Raw genomic sequence first — 21,979 nt, 5'->3', positions numbered from 1 at the left:
CTGGGGTCGTCCCTACCTCACGGGGGCTGTTTCAACCTCACCGGGGTCGTCCCTACCACACCGGGGCCGTTTCGACCTGACCAGGGTCGTCCCTACCTCACGGGGGCCGTTTCAACCTCACCGGGGTCGTCCCTACCACACCGGGGCTGTTTCAACCTGACCGGGGTTGTCCCTACTACACCGGGGCCGTTTCAACCTGACCGGGGTCGTCCCTACCTCACGGGGGCCGTTCAACCTCACCGGGGTTGTCCCTACCACACCGGGGCCGTTTCGACCTGACCGGGGTCGTCCCTACCACACCGGGACCGTTTCAACCTCACCGGGGCCATCCCGACCTCACCGGGGCCATCCCAGCCTTACCGGGGAAACAGGAAGTTTGGCCCTCTGTGCCCTGCCGGCGGCTCCCCACCAGACAAAATCTCCAGGCGTTCCTGGTGGTTGAACATCCAGCACTCCTGCCCTCCACCAAGTGCGCAGACTGCCTGTCTGCTGTCCCCCAGCGCCCCACAAGAGACTGGGACCAGTGGGCATGTTTGTGTGCTTGCTGGTACAGCAGTTCCACAGTGCCGGCCGAGTCAGGCCCAGCCCTGGCCGGCCCCGGACCCGACTCTGCCCCCTGATTGCGTCCCTCCCAGATGCAAGGAACTGAAATCTGCAGCCTGCTGGGATGGGCTTTGTACTTGGTGCCTCTGCACATCCTACTCAGTCTCAATGCGCTTCTTTCTATGCGAGGAGTTGAAATCTGCAGTTTGTTGGGTTGGGCTCTGTACTTGGTGTCACATCCTACTCAGTCTCAATGTTCTTTCTCTCCTTCCAGTTGTAGAGCTTCCAATTTGAGGGAAATTTAACTATGAACTGAAAAAAAAAAATCCTGGCTTGTAAAAATCCAGGTTGAAAGGAGATTAAAGGAATATATTTGAACAGTTACTCTGTAGAATTATTGGGAAATAAAATGCTCCCAGGGAAAAACACTGCCAGCCAATGTTCAGTCAGTTCAGCACTTAGAAATGATCTTTGGTATGTAAGTCGGACTTGAAACTGCTTTTGAAATCTCTCCAAAACTGTCTTTCCCACTCAGACTTCATGTCACCATCTAGTGAGTTGTGAAAACTCCAATTTTTCTTTAATGTCGTTTTTTAAAGCTAAAATGCTAGGCCCTTTCCAAGAAACACTCCACCTTGCCACTTATGATACACGGGTGGCAATAACCCTTTCCTCATGCAATACCCATAATAGAACCAAAATTTTATAGGGAAATATGTCCATCTCAGGAAACTTGGAAAGACTATGAATATTAAAATATTGCCTTATGAAGAAGACAAAGCAAGCGTGGTTCACAGGTTAAACTTTACAAAGAAAAAGATATAATAGGGCACCTCTATTGCACAATAAGTAGAGCTGAAGTTTACAGTCACCTCTTTGTTGTCCACTCCCATCTCAAAGACTTCATTGTACATATTAAGCTCACCCTTCTGCCAACTGCATCTACTTTTTTTTGAACCTACTCTTTTACTCTTTATAGAGTAGGATGATGATGGAAAATAAAATTTGGAGTAGAAATAAACAGCAGATAATAAACCATAATTGTTTTTAATCTTGAGGATGAGTCACCCTCAATTTATTTCCAAATTTCTCTGTCATCAGCTGTTCATTTCTTTGCTTTGAATATCACCAGATTAACACTGCCAAAGGCAGGTAGGAAATTATCCAAGAAGACAAATCAGAGGCATCACACAGTGAGTGGATGAAAAACTGGGAATGAGATAATCCTCAGGAAAGTCTCCTTTTTGTTCTAGTGAAGCCACAATGTGTGAACTTAATTTACATTTTCATTATTCCAATCAGTATTTTTTATATCAGTATAATTTCTGCCCATCACTTTGTACGTAAGATATTCAAATAGGTCTAACTTCAAAATTACTAATTTCAAATTAAGAAATTATATTTTTACATCTCCTTTTTAATACTTTCATATGCCTTCCTTAAATCTTCCTTTAGTACAAGGAATTTCAAAGCTGAATGGTCAGACATTCTAATATCACAATCATAAGAAATGTGATTGATCTGTGAACCTGGGTGATTCTCCTCTGTCCATCAGTTTATTTATGTATGTTTCCTTTTTTGTTAATCCTCACCTGATATTTTTTCATTGAATTTTAGGGAGAGGGGAGAGAGAGAGATTCCTTGGTTGCCTCCTGCATGAGCTTTGACCATGGCCGGGGCTGGGGAGGAGCCTGCAACCAAGGTTCATACCCTTGACTGAAATCGAACCTGGGACCTTTTGGTCTGCAGGCCAAGGCTCTATCCACTGAGCCAAACTGGCTAGGGCTGTCCATCAATTTATCAGGGTGTTCAGTTCTCCTGTAAAGTGTAAGCTTGCTATTTTACCTATATTTGACTTGTCTTCCTTAAGCTAATTAGGTTCTTAAACCCATTTAGCCTCTAACTCCTACTCAGGGTTGGAAAAAGGAGATTGGAGTCCAGATGTTCTCCCTAGGACCTAGGTCAGGGGTGGGCAAACTTTTTGACTCGAGGGCCACAATGGGTTCTTAAACTGGACTGGAGGGCCGGAACAAAAGCATGGATGGAGTGTTTGTGTGAACTAATATAAATTCTAAGTAAACATCATTACATAAAAGGGTACGGTCTTTTTTTTTTAGTTTTATTCATTTCAAACGGGCCGGATCCGGCCCGCGGGCCGTAGTTTGCCCACGGCTGACCTAGGTCCAAGTAACAGGCCAATTATTGCAGGAAGACTAAAGATAGAGGTTTCAGACTATCCCTAACTTCTTTTTTGATTTGTTTGTTTTTAAATATGTTTATTGATTTCTGAGAGGAAGAGAGAGGGAGAGATAGAAACATCAATGATGAGAGAGAACCACAAACCGTGATCTCCTGGTTCACAGGTCAACGCTCAACCACTGAGCCATGCCAGCTGGGTTGTTTGTTTTTGTTTTTCTCCTTTCCTAACATCTTCTTAAATATACAAGGTTGCAAACGCAGATTAGCAGACATTTACCTGTCAGAAGACCATTCTCAAACTTAAAGTCACTTTAAAAAAATGTTTTTATTGATTTTTGAGAGGAAGGGAGTGGGAGAGATAGAAACATCAATGATGAGAGAGAATCATTGATTGGCTGCCTCCTGCACACTCCCTACTGGGAATAGAGCCCACTACCTGGGCATATGCCCTGACCAGAAACTAACTGTAACTTCCTGGTTTGTGGATCGATGCTCAACCACTGAGCCACACCAGCCACTTGCCTCAAATTATGCCTATCTAGGCAGCAAAGTAGAAAAGCTAAAATGCCACCCAAATAATTCAGGACAAATAAATATTATTTTCATTTGAAATCTCCAGATAATGGAAACAAAAAGAAAGTGTTCTGGCTAGATGCCATTTTCTCCTTTGCTTTGATGAATCATAAATGTCAGCAACCAGTGAGCTTTCAAATAACTGAGGCTCAACCTGGAGTTCAACGCATACTACGGAAGTGTTGTCCTGATTTTTTGTTTAGTTAATAATAATAGAAATACAAATGAATCAAAATATTCTGGTATAGCCCCAACTCTTCTAAAAAACATGCAGATTAAATGTCAATTTGTGACAAGTGTCCACACTCAGTCATGCTAGATGATGGAACTGTGTAGTGGCTGGTGAGGGAGAAAGTTTGTCACAGCTCCTTCTGGAAAGTTTCCCTCCTCCTCCCCACCTTTCACATTAGCTAAAATGAGTGAATATCAGCTCTTGACGGATCCGGTCAGCCTCTAGGTCCAGGGACTCCATGTGCTCATACTCTTCCTCGGGGGGTTGTTCCATGGGTCCTGTCATTGGAGAGGACCAAATATCCATCCCATGCTCCAAGGAGATGTTGTGGAGGACACAACACGCTAAGATGATGTGGCTGGACTTCTCTGGTGAGTACTGTAGTGCCCCCTTGGACCCATCCAGGCAGCGGAATCGGGAGCAGAGTGTTCGGAAAGTCTTTTCAATCACACTGTGAGTTGCAGAATGGGCCATATTATAGCGGTATTCAGCTGGAGTCTCATGAATGTGAAGTGGTGTCATAAGCCAGGTACGGAGAAAGAAGGAACTGTCACCTGTGGGGAAGGCCCAAAGAAATCATAAATGATCATAGTTGGAATACAAACAAAAAGGAAAATCCAGGAACATATACAGAGAATGGACAACAGCCTCTGGACCTAAAGCAGAACAGAAAAACCAAGAGGAAAATGCCCTGGTAAAGAGAAGGCATGCCAGAGTCACAAGCAGGTAGACATGAGTCTTAGCTGGGAATATCTTTGGTTAAAACCAACAGAGAAAAAGGCTGATAGCTAAAGAAAGCCAAATCTAAAAAAATGTAGGAAGGAGGTGAAGGCACTGGAGCAAATAAAATTTCTGATAATAAAAAGTAAAAACTGGAGAGCATTATGCTAAGTGAAATAAGCCAGTTAATGAAAGAAAAATACATGATCTCACTCATTTATGGATAATAAAGACCATTATAAACTGATGAACAAAAATAGATACAGAGGCAGAGCAGCATTGAACAGACTGTCAAACTACAGCGGGAAGGCCGGGGAGGGTTGGCGCGGGGGGATAAGCGATCAACTGAAGGACTTGTATGCATGCATATAAGCATAACCAATGGACACAAGACACTGGGGGGTAGGGGAGGCCAGGGGAAAGTCAAGGGGGGGGGGAAGGAGACATATGTAATACTCTTTGTAATACTTTAAGCAATAAAACAAAATTTTAAAAAAACTATCACATAGCAAACCAATCTTCAAAATCTCTAAAGAGCTAACATGCAAGAGAGATAAAGAGAATTCTGCCACAAGATCTCAAAGCACTTGATCTCAAAAAAATTTCTAAATTTTACCATTAAAATGTCAGGTCTGAATGTACTACCTAGGGATTTCAGAATATTTCATAATAATTCATCCTGCTAAGAATAAAAGTCCCAGCATCTGTGGTAGAGACCAGAACTTAGATGTCCTGTCTTCCTACATTTCCTTGTAACAGAGGAACTCGTAGAACTTCACATTAACAAGTAGAGCATAAATATAATGATGCAAATAATAACAGTGATGAAGAAATAAAACCAGAAGTCAATTAAAATAATGTACAGGAAGCATTTCCCTTAGGTAACCTATCAAATGATCTTGGGAAGTGCTAAAAATAAAACAAAAACTGGGATGCAATGTCCTAACACAACAGTACAATGTTTCTATAGTGTTTAATTGTCCTGACTCATTACATCTGGCAGATGAAATGTCTCACAGAAGCACAACCACTTATAAACCTGAGACAAACAGGCCCTAGGTGTACCAACTTGCATAATTGCTGTTCCTGACTCACCATTAATTTCAGTAAATAGTTATAGAGAGTACTAGGCACTGTTCCAAAACATATAGTATACCTTTCTTTTAGGAGCTTACATTTCTAAGAACTGAATTAACTTTGCTTTTAAAAATACTTTTTGTGCCCTGGCCAGGTAGCTCAGTTGGTTAGAGCATCATCCTGATACCCCAAGGTTGTAGGTTCCATGGTCAGGGCATGTACAAGAATCAACCAATGCACACATGAATAAGAACAATAAATTGATGTTCCTCTCTCCCTCTCTCTCTCTGTCATTAATCAAATATTTTTTTAAAACAAAATATTTTTGTAATGAAAAAAATGTTATCCTATATAATAAAAGGGTAATATGCAAATTGACCAAACGGCAGAATGACTGGTCACTATGACGTGCACTGACCACCAGGGGGCAGATGCTCAACGCAGGAGCTGCCCCCAGCCCCTGACCAGCGATGGTGGGGGTGGGGCCAGCAGTGGGCAGTGACAGGTCAGCCAAGGCAGGTGCCAGTGGGGGCCCTCCGATCGCCCCACCGGTTTCCCCACAGATGGGTCCTGATCGCCAGCCAGGCTTAGGGATCCTACCCGTGCACAAATTTCATGCACCAGGCCTCTAGTGATGTAAATAATAATGAAATAATACCTATGATTCACTGAATACCTATTATGTACTCAATGAGTCATAGGCACTCTGCTGGGCAATTTTGAAAATATTATCTCTTGCTATCCAATCCCAAGTCTTCTAGGTTAGATATTATTGAACTCATTTTACAAATGAAAACATCAAAATATATGTCAGCTATCCTTTGATATGTCAGGCAAAAGAAGGGGAAGAAGCAAGTCACTAATGCTATTGTCAGACTCAGAGTCACTAAAACAATAGTGTAATGCTGTGAAAGAGAATAAGATAAACATTTAAGATGAATGCTAAAGCACAGAGATACTAAGTGATATTTGCAAAATGTTTCTGTAAGAAACAATATGAGCCTTACATGGGGAGACCTTCAGCACAAACTAGTTAACAAAGACTTTTTATAAAATGCTTGATGGTCATTAACTGATTATAATCCCAGTACCAATGGAAGATAGACACTCAGGAGGGGATTAGGATCAGAGTTGCTAAACAGATTACAATTGCTTACCTGATCAGTCATTTACAAGACATTCGGGCATATTTTACCAAAGCTGCTTAACACCAAAAGCTAAAGAAATAAGAACTCAGGCTGACTTGTTTGCAGGAACACATTCATGTAGAAAAGGGGAGTTAAGAAATACACTCTGAAGGGACAGATGAGAATGAGGACATGAAGGGATAACACCTACACTTAAAATATGCTAAAAAAGTAACACCCCAGAAAACAAAGGAGAATCACAGCTTATTCTAGATTTGGCAAATCTAGAGCTACTTTACAAATCTGATGTTGTTAAGATACAATCAGCCAGCCATCTTCTCACTCTCTCTTTTTTTTTAACACCTTGTCATTCCTCATAATCTTGCCAAACTACCCCTATATTACTCTACTGTCCACATATCCTCTAGATGCCAGTGTTTTCCAAACCTATCTGTTTGTATAACTCATGGTCGGCTCATGAGCCACATGCGGCTCTTTGGCCCCTTGAGTGTGGCCCTTTCTACAATGTACCTATCTATATAGTTTAAGTTTAAAAAATTTGGCTCTCAAAAGAAATTTCAATCGTTGTACTGTTGATATTTGGCTCTGTTAACTAATGAGTTTGCCGACCAGTGGTATAAACCATTTAGGGCACCTGTTAAAAATGGATGTCTAGTCCTAGGCTGGTGTGCTCAATGGTTAGAGTGTCAGCCAAACACCAAAAGGTCGCCAGGTTCCATCCCTTTGGTCTGGGTGCATGTGGGAGGCAACCAGCCGATGTGTCTCTCTCACATCGATGTTTCTCTCTTTTTCTCCCCCTTCCTTCCTCCCTTTTACTCTCTCTGAAAAGCAAGGGAAAAAGAACATCCTCAGGTGAGGATTAAAAAAGAAAGGATGTCTAGATTCTTTCCTTGAAGATTTTTATTGTTGTACCTGGCTTATGACACCACTTCACATCCTCACCAGGCCAGGGATCCAGCCTGCAACTGAGGTATGTGCCCTTGACCAGAATCAAACCCATGACTCTTCAGTCTGTAGGCTGATGCTCTAGCCCAGTGGTTCTCAACCTTCCTAATGCCGTGACCCTTTAATACAGTTCCTCATGTTGTGGTGACCCCCAATTTCATTGTTACAAATTGAACATAATTAAATCATAGTGATTAATCACAAAAACAATATGTAATTATATGTGTGTTTTCTGATGGTCTTAGGCGACCCCTGTGAAAGGGTCGTTCGACCCCCAAAGGGGTCGAGAACCGCTGCTCTAGCCACTGAGAAAACTGGCTAGGGCCTTGAAGATTCTTATTTCCAAAATTTAAAGTGGAGCTCAATGATATACATTTTCAATAAATTCCCAAGATGACTCTTTTGATCTGGAAAATTTGAGAAACACTATCCTAGTTCAAGAGTCTTCAAACTAGTTTTCCTGTTAGAGCTCATGGAGGCTTTCCAAAGGGTATGTGTATAGTGCTAAGGGAATAAATTTCCATACGGGTCTGCTTTCCCCATCCTTAGTGCCCAGCATGTGGCCTGGTACCAAAACTGGTCTTCATTTGTTAAATGCTATTGCAGTATCCATCTCTCCCACTTCCACTCTTCCTATTAAGAGGGGAATCGGACAAGTATATAAAAATTTGTCAGAGTTTTTACTTATTTTCAACTTTCCTGTAAACGTCTCAAAGAACTACTATGAAGCCATAATTCCAAATCAATCTGGGGTACCAAGGTGTGAAGGGAAAGAAAATCAATAATCCCTATATAACCTTGAAGCCCTTAAAAAAAAGGAATATTTGCCAAATAGACTAACTCCTCATATAATCCAGTTTGAAAACTTAAACACAGTGACTTAAATCATCTGTGCCTTAATTTCCTCATCTGTAAAAATGTTAATATTAGAATTTAACTCCTTATGAGTTGTTATAAGGATTACGTGAGCTAATCGAATGCAAAGTGCTTACAAAATTGCCTGACAAATTCTAAATGCTCAGTAAATTTTAGCTGGCTTTATAATTAGGATACCAAAGTGAATTAATAAGAATAAGCTTAGGACCCAAGAACTCCCATAGCTATGGAAGAAGTAGCTAAATGAGACACTTGCAATACAGACTTTCCTTCACTTCTTGGTGTGAGCTGTATAAAATTTGAAAGTTAAAAGTTGGCACACGGGGATTAAGATAAAGGTCCAATAAAGAGAAGGTGGTACACTCATGGCAAATGGTATGCGGAAGCAACAACTCAAGAAAAATCATGGAAGTTCCAAGATGTTACACATGGCACCCTGGAAGCTCTAAACCAATCAGTGTGACAGTCTCTTCACACTTGGAACATAAGAAGTTTCTCTTTTATGAACCAGTAATCACATTATCTGCACTGTACATTAAAGAGAAATAAGTGCTGTTTATTACATGCTAATCACTGTTATAAACATGTACAGTGCAGATATGATTGATGGTTTTGAAAGAGAGGTTTTCCAATCCTAATATATCGTATCATCTCTCACATAATATGTCGCATTAAGATAATCCTTGTCTTGTTGCTCACATCAGAGTAGTACTATTTTGTTGTTGTTAATCCTCACCTGAGGATATTTTTCCATTGATTGTTAGAGAGAGTGGAAGGGAGAGAGAGAGAGAAACACTGATGTGAGAGAGATGCATCAATTGGTTGCCTCCTGCGTGCACCTCAATCAGAGCCCGGTAACCTGAAACCAAGGTACGTGCCCTTGACTGGAATTGAACCCAGGACCCTGCAGTCCGTGGGCCGATGCTCTATCCACTGACCCAAACCGGCTAGAGAGAGAGTAGTACTTTATTTTTTTTAAAAATATATTTTATTGATTTTTTACAGAGAGGAAGGGAGAGGGATAGAGAGTTAGAAACATCGATGAGAGAGAAACATCAATCAGCTGCCTCTTGCACACTCCCTACTGGGGATGTGTCCGCAACCAAGGTACATGCCCTTGACCGGAATCGAACCCGGGACCCTTGAGTCCGCAGGCTGACGCTCTATCCACTGAGCCAAACCGGTTAGGGTGAGAGAGTAGTACTTTAAAACCAATCAATCACTCTGCCCAGTATGGCAAAGTTGGTAGGGTGTCATTCTATGCACCTAAGGGTTACCCGTTCGATTCCTGGTCATGGTGCATGGCCTCGTTGCAGGCTAGGATCCCTGGTGGGGCGTACAAGAGGTAGCCGATGATGTTTCGCTCTTGGATCATGTTTCTCTCTCCCTCTCCCTTTCTCTCTAAAAATCAATAAAAATACTAGAAAAATAAAATAAAACCAACCAACCACTAAGCTGCCAGGCTCAAGGCTTTTATCACTGTTAACTAACAGTATCACTCACAGCTGTACAGTCACTTCAGTTTGCACTGCTCAGTATTGAATGTGTCCCTGTTCTACTCATATCATTATGCAAGGCTTTCCAATGACACCTGAGCAGTTCTGTGAAGTTCCTATAACAACTATGTAAGTGTACTGTCTACTAGAATTTTCATACAGTGACAATCACCAATGGCAAAAATAATATATTTGTATAATACTTTATGGTGAACTTTCATATATATATTGCCTAATTCTAACAATAGGTATTACTGTTGTTGGCATTGTTTTCACCGTGTTACAGATAATAAAAACTAAGGCTCAATTGTATGGCTATTTAACAAATCTATAGTGATAAGTATTTTGGCTGCATTTAAGGGACTGTTTTTGTAGGCTTGTTGTTTGCAACTACAAAGCCCTACTGTGCCCGAACCAGTTTGGCTCAGTGGATAAAGCATCAGCCTGTGGATTTAAGGGTCCCAGGTTCAATTCCGGTCAAGGGCATGTACCTTGGTTGTGGGCACATCCCCAGTAGGGAGCCTGCAGGAGGCAGCTAATCGATGTTTCTCTCTCATTGATATTTCTAACTCTCTATCCTTCTCCTCTCGGTAAAAAAAATCAATAAAATATGTATTTTTAAAAAACCCTATTGCAAGGCAAGTTCTTATATGTCATTTTATTTTACACCATCCATGTCCATGTTTATGAACACGTACGACCATGTAAACCCGTAGAAGTGAAAGATGATCTGGGTCAAATACTATGCTTTTAAAACTTTAATACATGCCTTTTAAATTTTGTTGTTTTTTTTTTAAATCCTCACAGGAGGATATTTTCTTTCTTTCCTTTTTTTTTTTAAATGAAGTGAAGTGTCATTTGCATCAGCCATGTTTTTTTTTAAAAAAAAAATATATATTTTTAACAGAGAGGAATGGAGAGGGATAGAGAGTTAGAAACATCGATCAGCTGCCTCCTGCACATCTCCCACTGGGGATGTGCCCGCAACCAAGGTACATGCCCTTGACCGGAATCGAACCTGGGACCTTTTAGTCCACAGGCCGATGCTCTATCCACTGAGCCAAACCGGTTAGGGCGAGGATATTTTCATTAATAGAGAGGGGAAGACAGAGAGAGAGAGAGGGAGAGAGAGAGAGAAACATCCATCGATTGCCTCTGGAACTCACCTTGTATACCCTGACCAGGAAACGAACCTAGGACTTTTCCGTGTACTGGACAACGCTCCTACCAACAGAGCCATACTGGCCAGGGCTAAAAGATGATTTTTATAAAATTTAGGCTCAAAGAGTTTTTAGCTGAGGTCTCCAAAAAAGGACAGAACAGAGACTCAAATCTATAGACTCCCATATTTCATTTACTCTGCTACATAATCCTATGGCTACAACATTAAGCATGTCCACTTGCAAACTTACCAAGCAGCCAGCTATCTTTGTGCATTCCAGCTTCAAACTGACTGCTGAGAGAAGACTGCTGCAGCACAGCATAGTCCTGCAGGCTGCCTGGCCAGTTTGTTTCCACCGCCATTAGTGCCCCTCTGATGTCACACACCATCAGGCAGTTTAAAGAATGCAGACCTTTGTGGTTCACGTAGGAGAGGTCTTCAGCATTTGGTGCCTTGATTGCCACATGGATACAGTCAACCACGCCTATTACCCCTGGCATCCCAGCCAACCCATAGAATTCATCCTTCAGAGTCTGAATGGAGGCTTCGTCAGCGGGAAAGCGAATGATCTGTGAGGCTCTTTCCACAAGCGCTTCGGTGACATTGGCAACACATCGACTCATAGATGCCTGACTGATTCCGATAGCATCTCCCATCCGAGTCTGGAAGGAACCTGAAGTATAAAAGCCCAGTGCTGCCAGGATCTGTGTCTCTGGGCTAATAGCCCTGGATCTCTGAGTAGGTCTAGAAAGACTCGCTCCCAAGAGCTCCACCAAGTAATAAATGAACTGCCGAGGAAACCCATACATGGACATCAAGTAGTCGTCAGTCACATCATCCAACTTAAAACGGTCCAATGTCCGGTGGCCTCGGCCATACAGTAAGAGGTCGCAATCAAGCACTGTTATAGGTATAGCCATGGTACATGTAAGTGTTGACTCTCTTTTCCACGGCTATTTCCCCCGAATTCTTCCCAGTGAAGACCTTGGTGCAAGAAGGTATTTAGAGAAGTGTCAACAGCTAACCATCAGTTAAATGGCTCTGGCATTTATAATCTTCTCTCTGTAAAGGTTAAAAGAAAAAAAAAAACCCACACACATTAGAAACCTACCAAAGACTTTAAAGTGATTCTAACGTTACAATAACTCCTTTTCTCAAATGTCTATGTTGTTCCAGCAAAAGGTGCTATACTTGTAACTCTGGGTTTTTCTCCACTAACTCGCGGTTGCATGACAGTCTCTGTTTTGGTTTCAAGGATAATGGGAGTTGTACCTTGGTGGCTTATTTTCTCCCTGGCATTTGAACTGAGAAGAGCAAGAGATTAATGGAGGTGATGGCATCATTATCCACGAGGTAAAAGAGGTCTGCTCCTAACTATACAGGCCACGAAGGAGCTGACGTCAGGACAAGGGATTAGTCACGGCGGGTTTCTTTACCCAAAGCTCTCTGGCTCCCCCTGAGAAGTACGGGACAGAAGAGGGTGATGGTGGTGCTCAAACCAGTCTAACAAGGGAGAAGGGGGGGGAGGAAAACCACTCACGACCCGGGCTGATGGAGGTGGATCGTGCGCTCTAACAATCGCGAGGCTGAGGGGCTAGGAAGTAGAGAGGCCCCAACAAGTTAGAAGGAAGGTGCGGAAGAAGACGCCGAGAGAGCTAGGGGTTGGGAGTCCACTGCGTCGCTTTGAAGAGGCGTCTTAAATACGGAATACACCGTAAATCGGAGTGCGTCGGCCACTCAAAGTCAGCTAAAAGTCTGTCACCCACCTCTCGGAGGCTGCCAGGACACCAGCCACACTCCCCTCCCACCTCACCTGCTCCCGCCCTCCTCCGGAACCGGCAGTCGCGCACGAGCCGCCACGCTGCTCAGCATAGGCACCGCCCCCTCTGCGTCAGCGTTCGCCCCACGCCGCGTCCTCGCTGGTCCCTGCCGCAGTGACTTGCGATTCGGGTCTGCACATTCCTCACGCGGCCCAAATGTTCTAGCTCTTTCAAAGTCCCCGTTCTTGACTCTTTTACTTTCTTCTGAGACGCTGGGAAATATTGGCCATAAAGGCATATAGAAAGGAAATAAACTCTTGTGGGAATTTCGAAGAGGAAAGAGATTCAATAGGGTGTTCGTGTGTAGCGAAAGTGCGGCCGAAGTTAGACAGCTGTATTTTCCTCGTAGCCCTCTTCCTCCCCCCGCGTTCACCGAAGCAGATGAAAACAAACACTAACGATGGCGGCGCCGGGAAGCGGCCGGCCGAAGGGCTTAACGCAGGAGTGATCGCTTGAGTTGTGAGGAGAGTTAAGGAGCTCTGGTCGACGTGTGTGCGACGACTCACTCAGTCTTGAGAGCGAATACTGGGGGTGTTCGATCCACGAGCCTCCTGGGGGGTAAACTGTCTGCGACCCGGGCTGTCACTGCTGCTCCGGAGCGCAGAACCCTCGGCCGGGAGGCGCAGCTGGCCGGCCCCGGGCCCCTGCCTCCGTAATGAGAGCCCCGAGCCACTCTTTGTGTCGCAGCTTTGCAGGTACTAACTTTGGAGGGGATACCCCCAGATCTCTCAGCGCCCCCGGGTGGGAGGCTATGGATCTGCGGCTCGTCAGGGGCCTCCTTGGGAGGCTGAAGTTGACCAGCCACAGTTCAGTCCCCTGAGCTTTCTCTGGGAAGTCGGGTTGGTGTAGGCTACATTGGGCCTTGATTGTTCCCAGTCTTTACGAAGATCCCAGAGCTTTCGTTTCTACTTTCTCAGTTCTTGGGGTGAAGTCCTAAGGGGTTTTGGAGATAATTTGGGGTTCATAACTCCGGGGTTGGGTACCAATATGAGTTTGGTTAGGTTTTCATTCAATCAAGATTTGCTGAGTGCCAAATATGTACTCCGCGTGTAGGTGAGGGTGACTGTTGACTAGTGAAAAAAGGGACCCAAGGTTCACGACTATCTTCTTACTGGCAGTGGAACGACCTGAGGAAACCTGCGATCCATTCTCATTAAATAAATCTCTGGGTAAGTGGCTAAGCACCTTCTTGGGTTCATCACTAACGCATCTCAGTTTTCACTTTCTCAGCCAGCTCTCAGTTTTCCTGGTCAATTCAGAGTAACATTACACTTTCAGTGTTTCTTCCTCTTCTGGGCATCCTGCCTCTACAAAGAGGAAAAAGAGGGAGAGATATCTGGAGAAGGAATGTGAATGAATGAATATTAAAGAAAAAAAAAGTACCTGTTTTCTTACTCTTAGTTTAAAACTCATCTCCTAAGATGGTAGAATCTTATTGAACACCTTCAATGGGAGATGTGCAATAATAAGAAACAATAGATCCTTCCCTTACACTAAGTTAACCTCCAGATTTTCATGTGTTGTTTTATGAGTGTTCTTTTCATGTGTGGGTATTGTGGCTCCAACTACATTACAAACTTTGTTTTCAACTCCCTTTTCCACAAGGATTTATAAGAGCAGAAGTCTTACAAATGTTTGTAGAATGGAATCCAGAGTTAATATTTTTAGTACACAATGGATGATGAAAAAGTGCTGGAGCAAGTGTCACATATACTGATTTGTATAGTAAAACACATGTAAATTTATTCACCGTTCCCAAATTGTATCCCATTGCCTATAAAATTAAGAAGATGATGAAAAAAAAAAAAAAGAAGACGACGATGGCAACTTTTGAGATTTACATTTCATAAAATTTGTAAACCACTGGGTTTTCCATTACTGTACTTACACCTAACAATAATTATTGAATACTTGTATTTTTCCCCTCAAGAGTGGATATTAAAATTGAAGCAAAAACTGCAGATCTTCATCTACTAAACACTCCAAATTGTAATATATATATATATATATGTATATATATATATATATTTTTTTAAATATATTTCTTTATTGATTTCAGAGAGGAAGGGAGAGGGAGAGAGAGATAGAAACATCAATGATGAGAGAGAATCATTGATTGGCTGCCTCCTTCCTGCAAGTTCCCTACTGGGGATAGAACCTGCAAGCCCTTGGCCAATCGAACACAGGACCCTTCAGTCCACAGGCCGATGCTCTATCCACTGGGCCAAACCGGCTAAGGCCAAATTATAATATTTTATTTAGGGACTAAATCAGTTAGACACAATGGGATCCTACCATATACTGGAATTGTACTGTATTGAGGTCGGGGCAATAAATCTTTTTCCTTATTGTCTTTCCTGCCCCCATCCACCCAACTGCATTAGCTTATATCTTCCATGATGACTCAGCAGTGTGTCTATAGCCTAAATGCAAAAATAGCCTAAGACATTAACTTTTGAGCTTCCAAAGTCTAAAGTGTTACTATATAAGTGATTTTTCAAGGCTATTTTTTATTATTTCGAAAAAGTAACCACTGTAGAATTTATTGCACCTTCTGGAAAAAAGTTATTTAATCTTAATGCCTAGAAGTCCCTAAAACTTTGTTTTTAAATATTTATTTTCCTTTTAAAGTACTTTTTACTTTATCACAGAAGAGATGAATAATTACATTCATAACACTGTGGTTGGAGAGCTGCTTAGATCACAGAGAATGAAGAGTATACTTTAAAAAATTCCTCACTATTATGACCTTTTATTATTCAACTTAAAGTTTTTTGTTTTGTTTTAAATTTGTTGTAGAGAGAGAGAGAGAAAGGAAGAGAAAGAGAGAGAGAAACATCAATTTATTGTTCTTACTTATGCATTCATTAGTTGCTTCTTGTATGTGCCCTGACCCGGGATCAAATCCACACAACCTTGGTGTTTTGGGATGATGCTCTAACCAACTGAACTACCTGACCAGGGCCTTAATTTGTTCGATTGTTTTTGACTGAAAGAAAAGTAGAGACTCGCCATTAATAAATGGCAGTATCCATAGCCAATGAGGTTTATCCAAGGTGCGATTATTGCTAATTGAAAAGAAAAAACAAAAATGCAGGCTGGCTCAGTAGGTTGAACGTTGTCGGGTGCACCAAAAGATTGCCGTTGCCGTACTCAATCAGAGCACATATCTGTGTTGCGGGTCCCATCCCTGGTTGGGGCAGGTATGGAAGGCAACCAACAGATGTTTCTCTGTCTCTCACTTTTTCTCCCCCTCAGTTTTAAAAATCTTTTTTTTTTTAAAAAAGGTCACCGTTCTGCTAATATTTGAGCTGCCATATTGCCTAGTATTATTATTTATCATTTTTTAAATTTTTTTTATTTTATAAGAAATGAAGATTGGCCCTAGCCGGTTCAACTCAGTGGTTAGAGCATTGGCCCAAGGACAGAAGGGTCACGGGTTCGATTCTGGTCCAGGGCATGTACCTTGGTTGAGGCTCTATCCCTGGCCCTGCTTTTGGTCCAAGCGCATGCAGGAGGCAACCAATTGATGTGTCTCTCTCACATCGATGTTTCCCTCTCTCTGTCGCTCCCCCTCCCTTCCACTCTCTCTGAAAATCAGTGGTAAAAAAAATATCCTCGGGTGAGGATTAAAAAAAAAGAAACAAAGATTTGAGTGACTTGCCTATATGCCAATATATATATATATATATATATATATATATATATATATATATGAGACTTGGTTTTATTATTCAGATCCTCTGTATTTTTTATATCTACTTGAGTTCTCAAAGAGGTATGTTGTGTCTTCAGGTATATTTTTGTTATCAAGCTCTGCTAGTATCTCTAGGAATTTTTCCTTCGTGTATTTTATTGCTATATTGCTAATATATAAAGGTTTATGGCCCTGGCTGGTATGGCTGGTAGGCCATCGCATGGGTTAGATTCTGTCTAGGGCATGTACCTGGGTTGCAGGTTTGATCCCTGGCCCTGTTCAGGGTACCTGTGGGAGGAAACCAATTGATGTGCCTGTTTGTCTTTGTCTTTTCCTCTCTCCCCTTTCCCTCCCTCTCTCCCTCTCTCTCCTCTCTCTCCTCTCTCTCCCCTGCCCTCACTGCTTTCCACTATCTTTAAAAATCAGTGGAAAATCCTTGGGTAAGGATTAACAAAACAAAACGAAAAATTTATGGATGTTACATTTTTCAGAGATTATCACTACTCAGTGTCCCTTTTAATCTCATTTCATAACTTTTGACCTGGAATTCCATTATAAATACTTCTGCTTTCTTTTTGTCCTTTTTCTTTCCTCTTCCTCTTTTTTCAAACTGAGTATATCTGCTTATTTCTTTACTTTTAAATTTTCTTTGTAACTCTTTTCGATATGAAGATGATTTCAGTTTTTAAACTTTGGTGTTTCTCATTTGTCTACAAAGAACTTTCTAAATGGAATAAAGGATCTTTGTATTTTAATAATAACTCTGATGCCTGAAGTGGGGAAATGACTGTTTTGTTCAGTTTGCACTTGAACTTAACTATTTTGTCTCGTTAACTGTTTCAAATTTACAACATTGAGCTATTTATCTATTAAAATATATTTTCATTGATTTCAGAGAGGAATGGAGAGGGAGAGAGAGATAGAAACATCAATGAGGAGAATCATTGATTGGCTGCTTCCTGCACACCCCCTACTGGGGATTGAGCCTACAACCTGGCATGTGCCCTTGACTGGAATCGAACCTGGGACCCAGTCAGATGCTCTATCCACTGAGCCAAGTCAGCTACAGCACAATATTGAGCTTTCTAATGCCTGGATCCAAAACATTAAAAAATTCGGTTAAAAATTAGAAAATATAGACATTATATAATCTCTTGCCAAATCATTCAGTTGTTTCTTTGAAATTATTTGCTCTTCCCTTCATTTTTTGATGTGTCACCTTAATCCGGTGTGTAAATTATCCCACATAATTTTAGTAAAGGTAGAATTACTAAAATAGCTTTCTCACTGATCAGTGATTCTCTCTCATCATTGATGTTTCTATCTCTCCCTCTCCCTTCCTCTCTGAAATCAATAAAAATATATTTTTAAAAAAAGATTAAAAAAACCCCAGCTTTCCCTCTGGCTTCCCTGTTTTTTGTTAATTGAAACCTTATTAAACTTTTTGCAGTCAGCCCTTAAATCCTTTAAAATATCTCCTATCCATACTGTTTCCAAATCATTGTAACTAAAGTGTTAGCCTTGCCCACAAATCTGAATTATTGCCAAGAACCTAATTGGTTTCCCTGCTTTTCATACTCAAAGCTATTATACAACATGCCAGCAAAGCTGTTTCTAAAGCACCATTCAGATGATACTACTACTCTGTTATTTCCTCTCCTCAAAACCTACTAAGTACAGATCAGGCTCTAGCATTGCATTTAAGACTCTCATGGTCTGGCCCCAACCAGTCATACTACTTCCCCAACCATACACAATCCTCTGAAAAACTGGAATACTTTATCATTCTAAGGCCATTTTGATCTCTGTTGCTTTAAACCAGTGATTCCCAAAGTGGGCGCTACAGCGATCCAGGGGGGCGGTGATGGCCACAGGTGCATTTGGGGGCGATGAGTAACTGCTATTAAAATTAAAAAAAAATTAATTTCCAGGGGCTGAGTAATAGGCCAAATAAGTTTGGGAACCACTGCTTTAAACCTCTTTGTGTTCTTCTCACCCTAAATGCTTTGTTCCTCCTGTCAGCTCCATTTCAAATTATTCAACCTGGGGGTATTATGATGTGCTTCATGAACCCCCTGCAAACGTTCCCATATATGTGCATTTTTTTCTGGAGAAAGGGCTTATCTTGCCATCAGATTCTCAAAAAAAGTCCATAAACCTCCCTAAAGTTAAACTGATTTAGTGGCCTTTTGAAGGAATGTAAATTAATTCATGTTATGCTTTAACAAAGTTTTTGTCTCAGTAAAATTTAGTTCTTAATATGCTGGCTAATAAGTCATTTTTAATACTTACGTTATATTTAAAGCTCAAAGATTCAGATTCAGATAAAATGTCTTATCTTCATTCATTTTGTAGGTCTCTAGATTTAGCTCTTTGTGTAGAATTTATTTTCCTCAAAAGATATTATCATAATTTTTTTTCACTTTGGCTCTTTAGTTAGAGGGGAATTTTTTCTCCTTCCTACATGACTAGTCATACAGCTCGTAGACAATACTGTCTCTGTATGCTTTGATGTAGCTACCCCTTTTAAAAGATAATAGTCAAATTTTAAAGCATTTTTTCTGTTTTAGATTCCCATAGGCAATGGAAACTGATCTCAATTCCCAGGACAGAAAGGACCTGGACAAGTTCATTAAATTTTTTGCCCTAAAGGTAATATCCATTCTCTTGATCCTAGAACTGTTGGAAATAACTTCCGTGCTTTTCCCTTTTTGGAAATATAGCATAACAGCTTGCAGCTTGCCCATTCTAATGGATACTCTGTCTGTTGTAAACTAAACTGTGAAGTTTGGGGGTGGTACTGGGGGTGTAACTAAAAAGTAGCTTCCAATTTTCCACAGCTACTTGTTCAAAAAAAATTTTTTTTTGCAAGGCTGTTTGCAGAAATGTCAAACTATTATGCCAGGTTATTGGCACAGTATGTTCCCTGGATGTGTGAACAAAGACTGTGGACCAGAATGGATAGCCTTTTGGGCATCTTTCCCTAAACATCACACAACTGAAATGTCTTTCATTTATTGTTCCATTCTGGTAAATGAGGAATTAAAACTGAATTTTGAATGCTTTAGAAGTTATATTTTCCTAAATCTAAAAATTATTTCCATTTCTATCACTCCTTCCTCTCAAACATTACCATGTAAGAACAATCCACACAGTAGATGCTGGTTGTAAAATTAGTTGGAAGACGTTTGCCATATGGGCCAAAAGATAGGAATAATTGTGGAATCCGTGGTTTAAATCTACTAGGATTACATAAGTATATGGCAATGAATATTTACACCTACTGTTGGACTTGTTTCTTTATGAAAGTCAGAGCCACCATGTGCAACTTTCCTTCTGCCATGTGAGAACATTGCAGGTTCTAAGTCTCAAACTGTAAATCCTCTAATTGGTTGACACTGTGTCTTTGGGAATATTTACATATTCTTTTTGTATAGTGTTTTTTCTATCTGTTCTTGAACATTTTGAGTTTCTAAAGTATAGTTATAATTATTGGCATCTTTTAAAACCTGCTTTGTAAGGGTTTTAATCCTGAAAGCAAACCAATTTAAAATTTTTCATCTTAGATTTTTTTTGGTATTTTTTTTTAGACTGTTCAAGTGATTGTCCAGGCTCGACTTGGCGAGAAGATTTGTACTCGTTCATCTTCATCCCCAACGGGTTCAGATTGGGTAAAATTCCTATTCTTTGCTAAGGGATATACACTGCGGTGTTTGTTACAAGGAATCACAGGGCAGTAATAAGGGATACTGTTTATAGTATTACTAAAGCATGACATTAAAATATCTAATTCCATTTGATCCATTCACTTGGAAAGTATGTTTTTCATTGAATGTTAGTCCTGGATTTGGTTCTTGGCTTTCTGCTGTTTTAGGTGAAAAGCTTAGTCTTTAGAAAACAAAAATATCTTGTTACTAATTTTTGTCCTAGGTCATTAGCAGTTTCAAGTTGAGCTTTGGGGCTTTGATGCAGGATACCTCTTATGGGGAAAGAAAAAGTGAATGAATGTCTTTAGTCAAAGCAGTGCCTGTATTACCCAACATACAGTCTGACTGCTTTATGTTTCTATAATGCTTTCTTGAGTGAAAAGTCCTTTTTGTCTTCCAGTTCAATTTAGCAATCAAAGACATCCCAGAGGTTACACATGAAGCAAAGAAGGCACTGGCAGGGCAGCTGCCTGCCGTCGGAAGATCTATGTGTGTGGAGATCTCACTCAAGACTTCTGAGGTAAGGTTGTGGCTAGGATGGGCCTAAACTTGACACTCACGTCTCTTCACACTCTGGTTCTAACTCAGCCCTGTTCCTGCACCTTCCCTCTGTGAACTTCCCTCATCATTCTCTGAGAAGGTCATGTTTTTTGTACTTTTTCTTCCAACCACCTGGAATACAGGCTCATCACCCGCATCTTTGTATATATCATCTCTATGTGACATGTTTCTACTTATCCTCAAGACTCACATGCTCTAGAAAATCTTCCCCTCCTAGAGGGAGAGGTAACTGTGTTAGACTTCCCATGTACTTTGTTTGTATTCATTTCTAGAGTAGAACTTGCTGTATTGTGGGGTTTTTTTTGTTTATTTGTTTATTTTGCTTACCTTATTCCACATTAGGATTGAGGCAGGTATTGTTACTTGTGTGTTTATTAATCTATTTGCACTACAAGATTGTGAGACTGCATGGTATAATGAAAAACAGATGGAGTTTGGAGCTACACAGACCCAAGTTCAGGTCTCAGCTGAGTGACTTTGGCCAAATTACTTAACCCCATCCCCACCAACACCACCTAACTAACACAACACTTCCCAGTGTTGCAGAGCTACAATATTTTTTCATTTAATCCGTATTTGTAAAGAGGCTAAAATGACACAGTAGGCAATTATTACATCTTCCTATTCATACTTTATACTTTTATTCTGGAGTTCAACAGCTATGCTATATCTTATTTATCTTTGTAGTTCTTCAAATTCTTTCTGAAATGAGGCAGGATATAAGTAAATAATCATCTCTGTGCCTAATACAGTGCCTGGGATGGCATGTAGAAAGCTCTCAATGAATTTTGTTGAATGAATATTGTCAATACTTATTTCATGAAAACCTTAGAACCAAATAAAACAAAACTTCCTATTCTTTACTGAATTGCCAGTTTAGTATACTATAATTTAATTTTTTTAGTGATTCATAGGGAGTCCAAAGGAAACCCCTCGAATAACTCTTTCCTCTCCGAGACATCGTGAAATCCGACTGTAAACTATTCTGATTGTCTTAGAGAAACCACACCAACTTATTTTGGGTACTTCCTGTTATCCATCCCTTTTTTTGGGGGTGGGGGGTGTAGGGGAAATGATTCAAATTCATTGCATCATTTAGAAACGACACTATAATGAAAAGGATGTATATTAAGAGCACATATTTAACTTTGATCTAGAGCAAATACAGTTCTCTATTCCACAAACTAACGACGCTTACTCTCAAACATAAAAGAATGCCCTCT

At 40.9% G+C, this 21,979-nt stretch overlaps 2 protein-coding genes across 12 annotated transcripts in view; one reads left to right on the top strand and one right to left on the bottom strand.

The window, feature by feature from the left end:
* Positions 1-3,138: 3,138 nt before the first annotated feature.
* The window catches only part of HARBI1 (harbinger transposase derived 1), a 36,798-nt gene continuing 17,957 nt past the window's right edge, over positions 3,139-21,979 (bottom strand). For 2 of the 5 annotated variants that reach the window (XM_023756638.1, XM_023756637.1), the window contains exons 2-3: positions 11,222-12,033; positions 3,139-4,101 (exon numbers count right to left, since the gene is read on the bottom strand). In XM_023756638.1, the coding sequence (XP_023612406.1) occupies positions 3,722-4,101; positions 11,222-11,891 (1,050 nt within the window). In that variant the 5' untranslated portion in view covers positions 11,892-12,033 and the 3' untranslated portion in view covers positions 3,139-3,721. The other 3 variants (XM_014458590.2, XM_006091996.3, XM_006091995.3) reach the window with 3 other exon arrangements.
* The window catches only part of ATG13 (autophagy related 13), a 32,075-nt gene continuing 23,248 nt past the window's right edge, over positions 13,153-21,979 (top strand). The window contains exons 1-5 of one of the 7 annotated variants that reach the window (XM_006091994.3): positions 13,153-13,486; positions 13,910-13,960; positions 19,059-19,140; positions 20,079-20,159; positions 20,596-20,715. In XM_006091994.3, coding sequence (XP_006092056.1) covers positions 19,072-19,140; positions 20,079-20,159; positions 20,596-20,715 — 270 coding nt within the window. In that variant the 5' untranslated portion in view covers positions 13,153-13,486; positions 13,910-13,960; positions 19,059-19,071. Of the gene's footprint in view, positions 13,487-13,844; positions 13,961-19,058; positions 19,141-20,078; positions 20,160-20,595; positions 20,716-21,979 lie in introns of all 7 variants that reach the window. The other 6 variants (XM_006091987.3, XM_023756633.1, XM_006091993.3 and 3 more) reach the window with 6 other exon arrangements.

This window comes from Myotis lucifugus, unplaced genomic scaffold, assembly GCF_000147115.1.
Source record: "Myotis lucifugus unplaced genomic scaffold, Myoluc2.0 scaffold_97, whole genome shotgun sequence".
Lineage (NCBI taxonomy): Eukaryota > Metazoa > Chordata > Mammalia > Chiroptera > Vespertilionidae > Myotis > Myotis lucifugus.
This window is presented reverse-complemented; position numbering and strand designations above follow the sequence as displayed.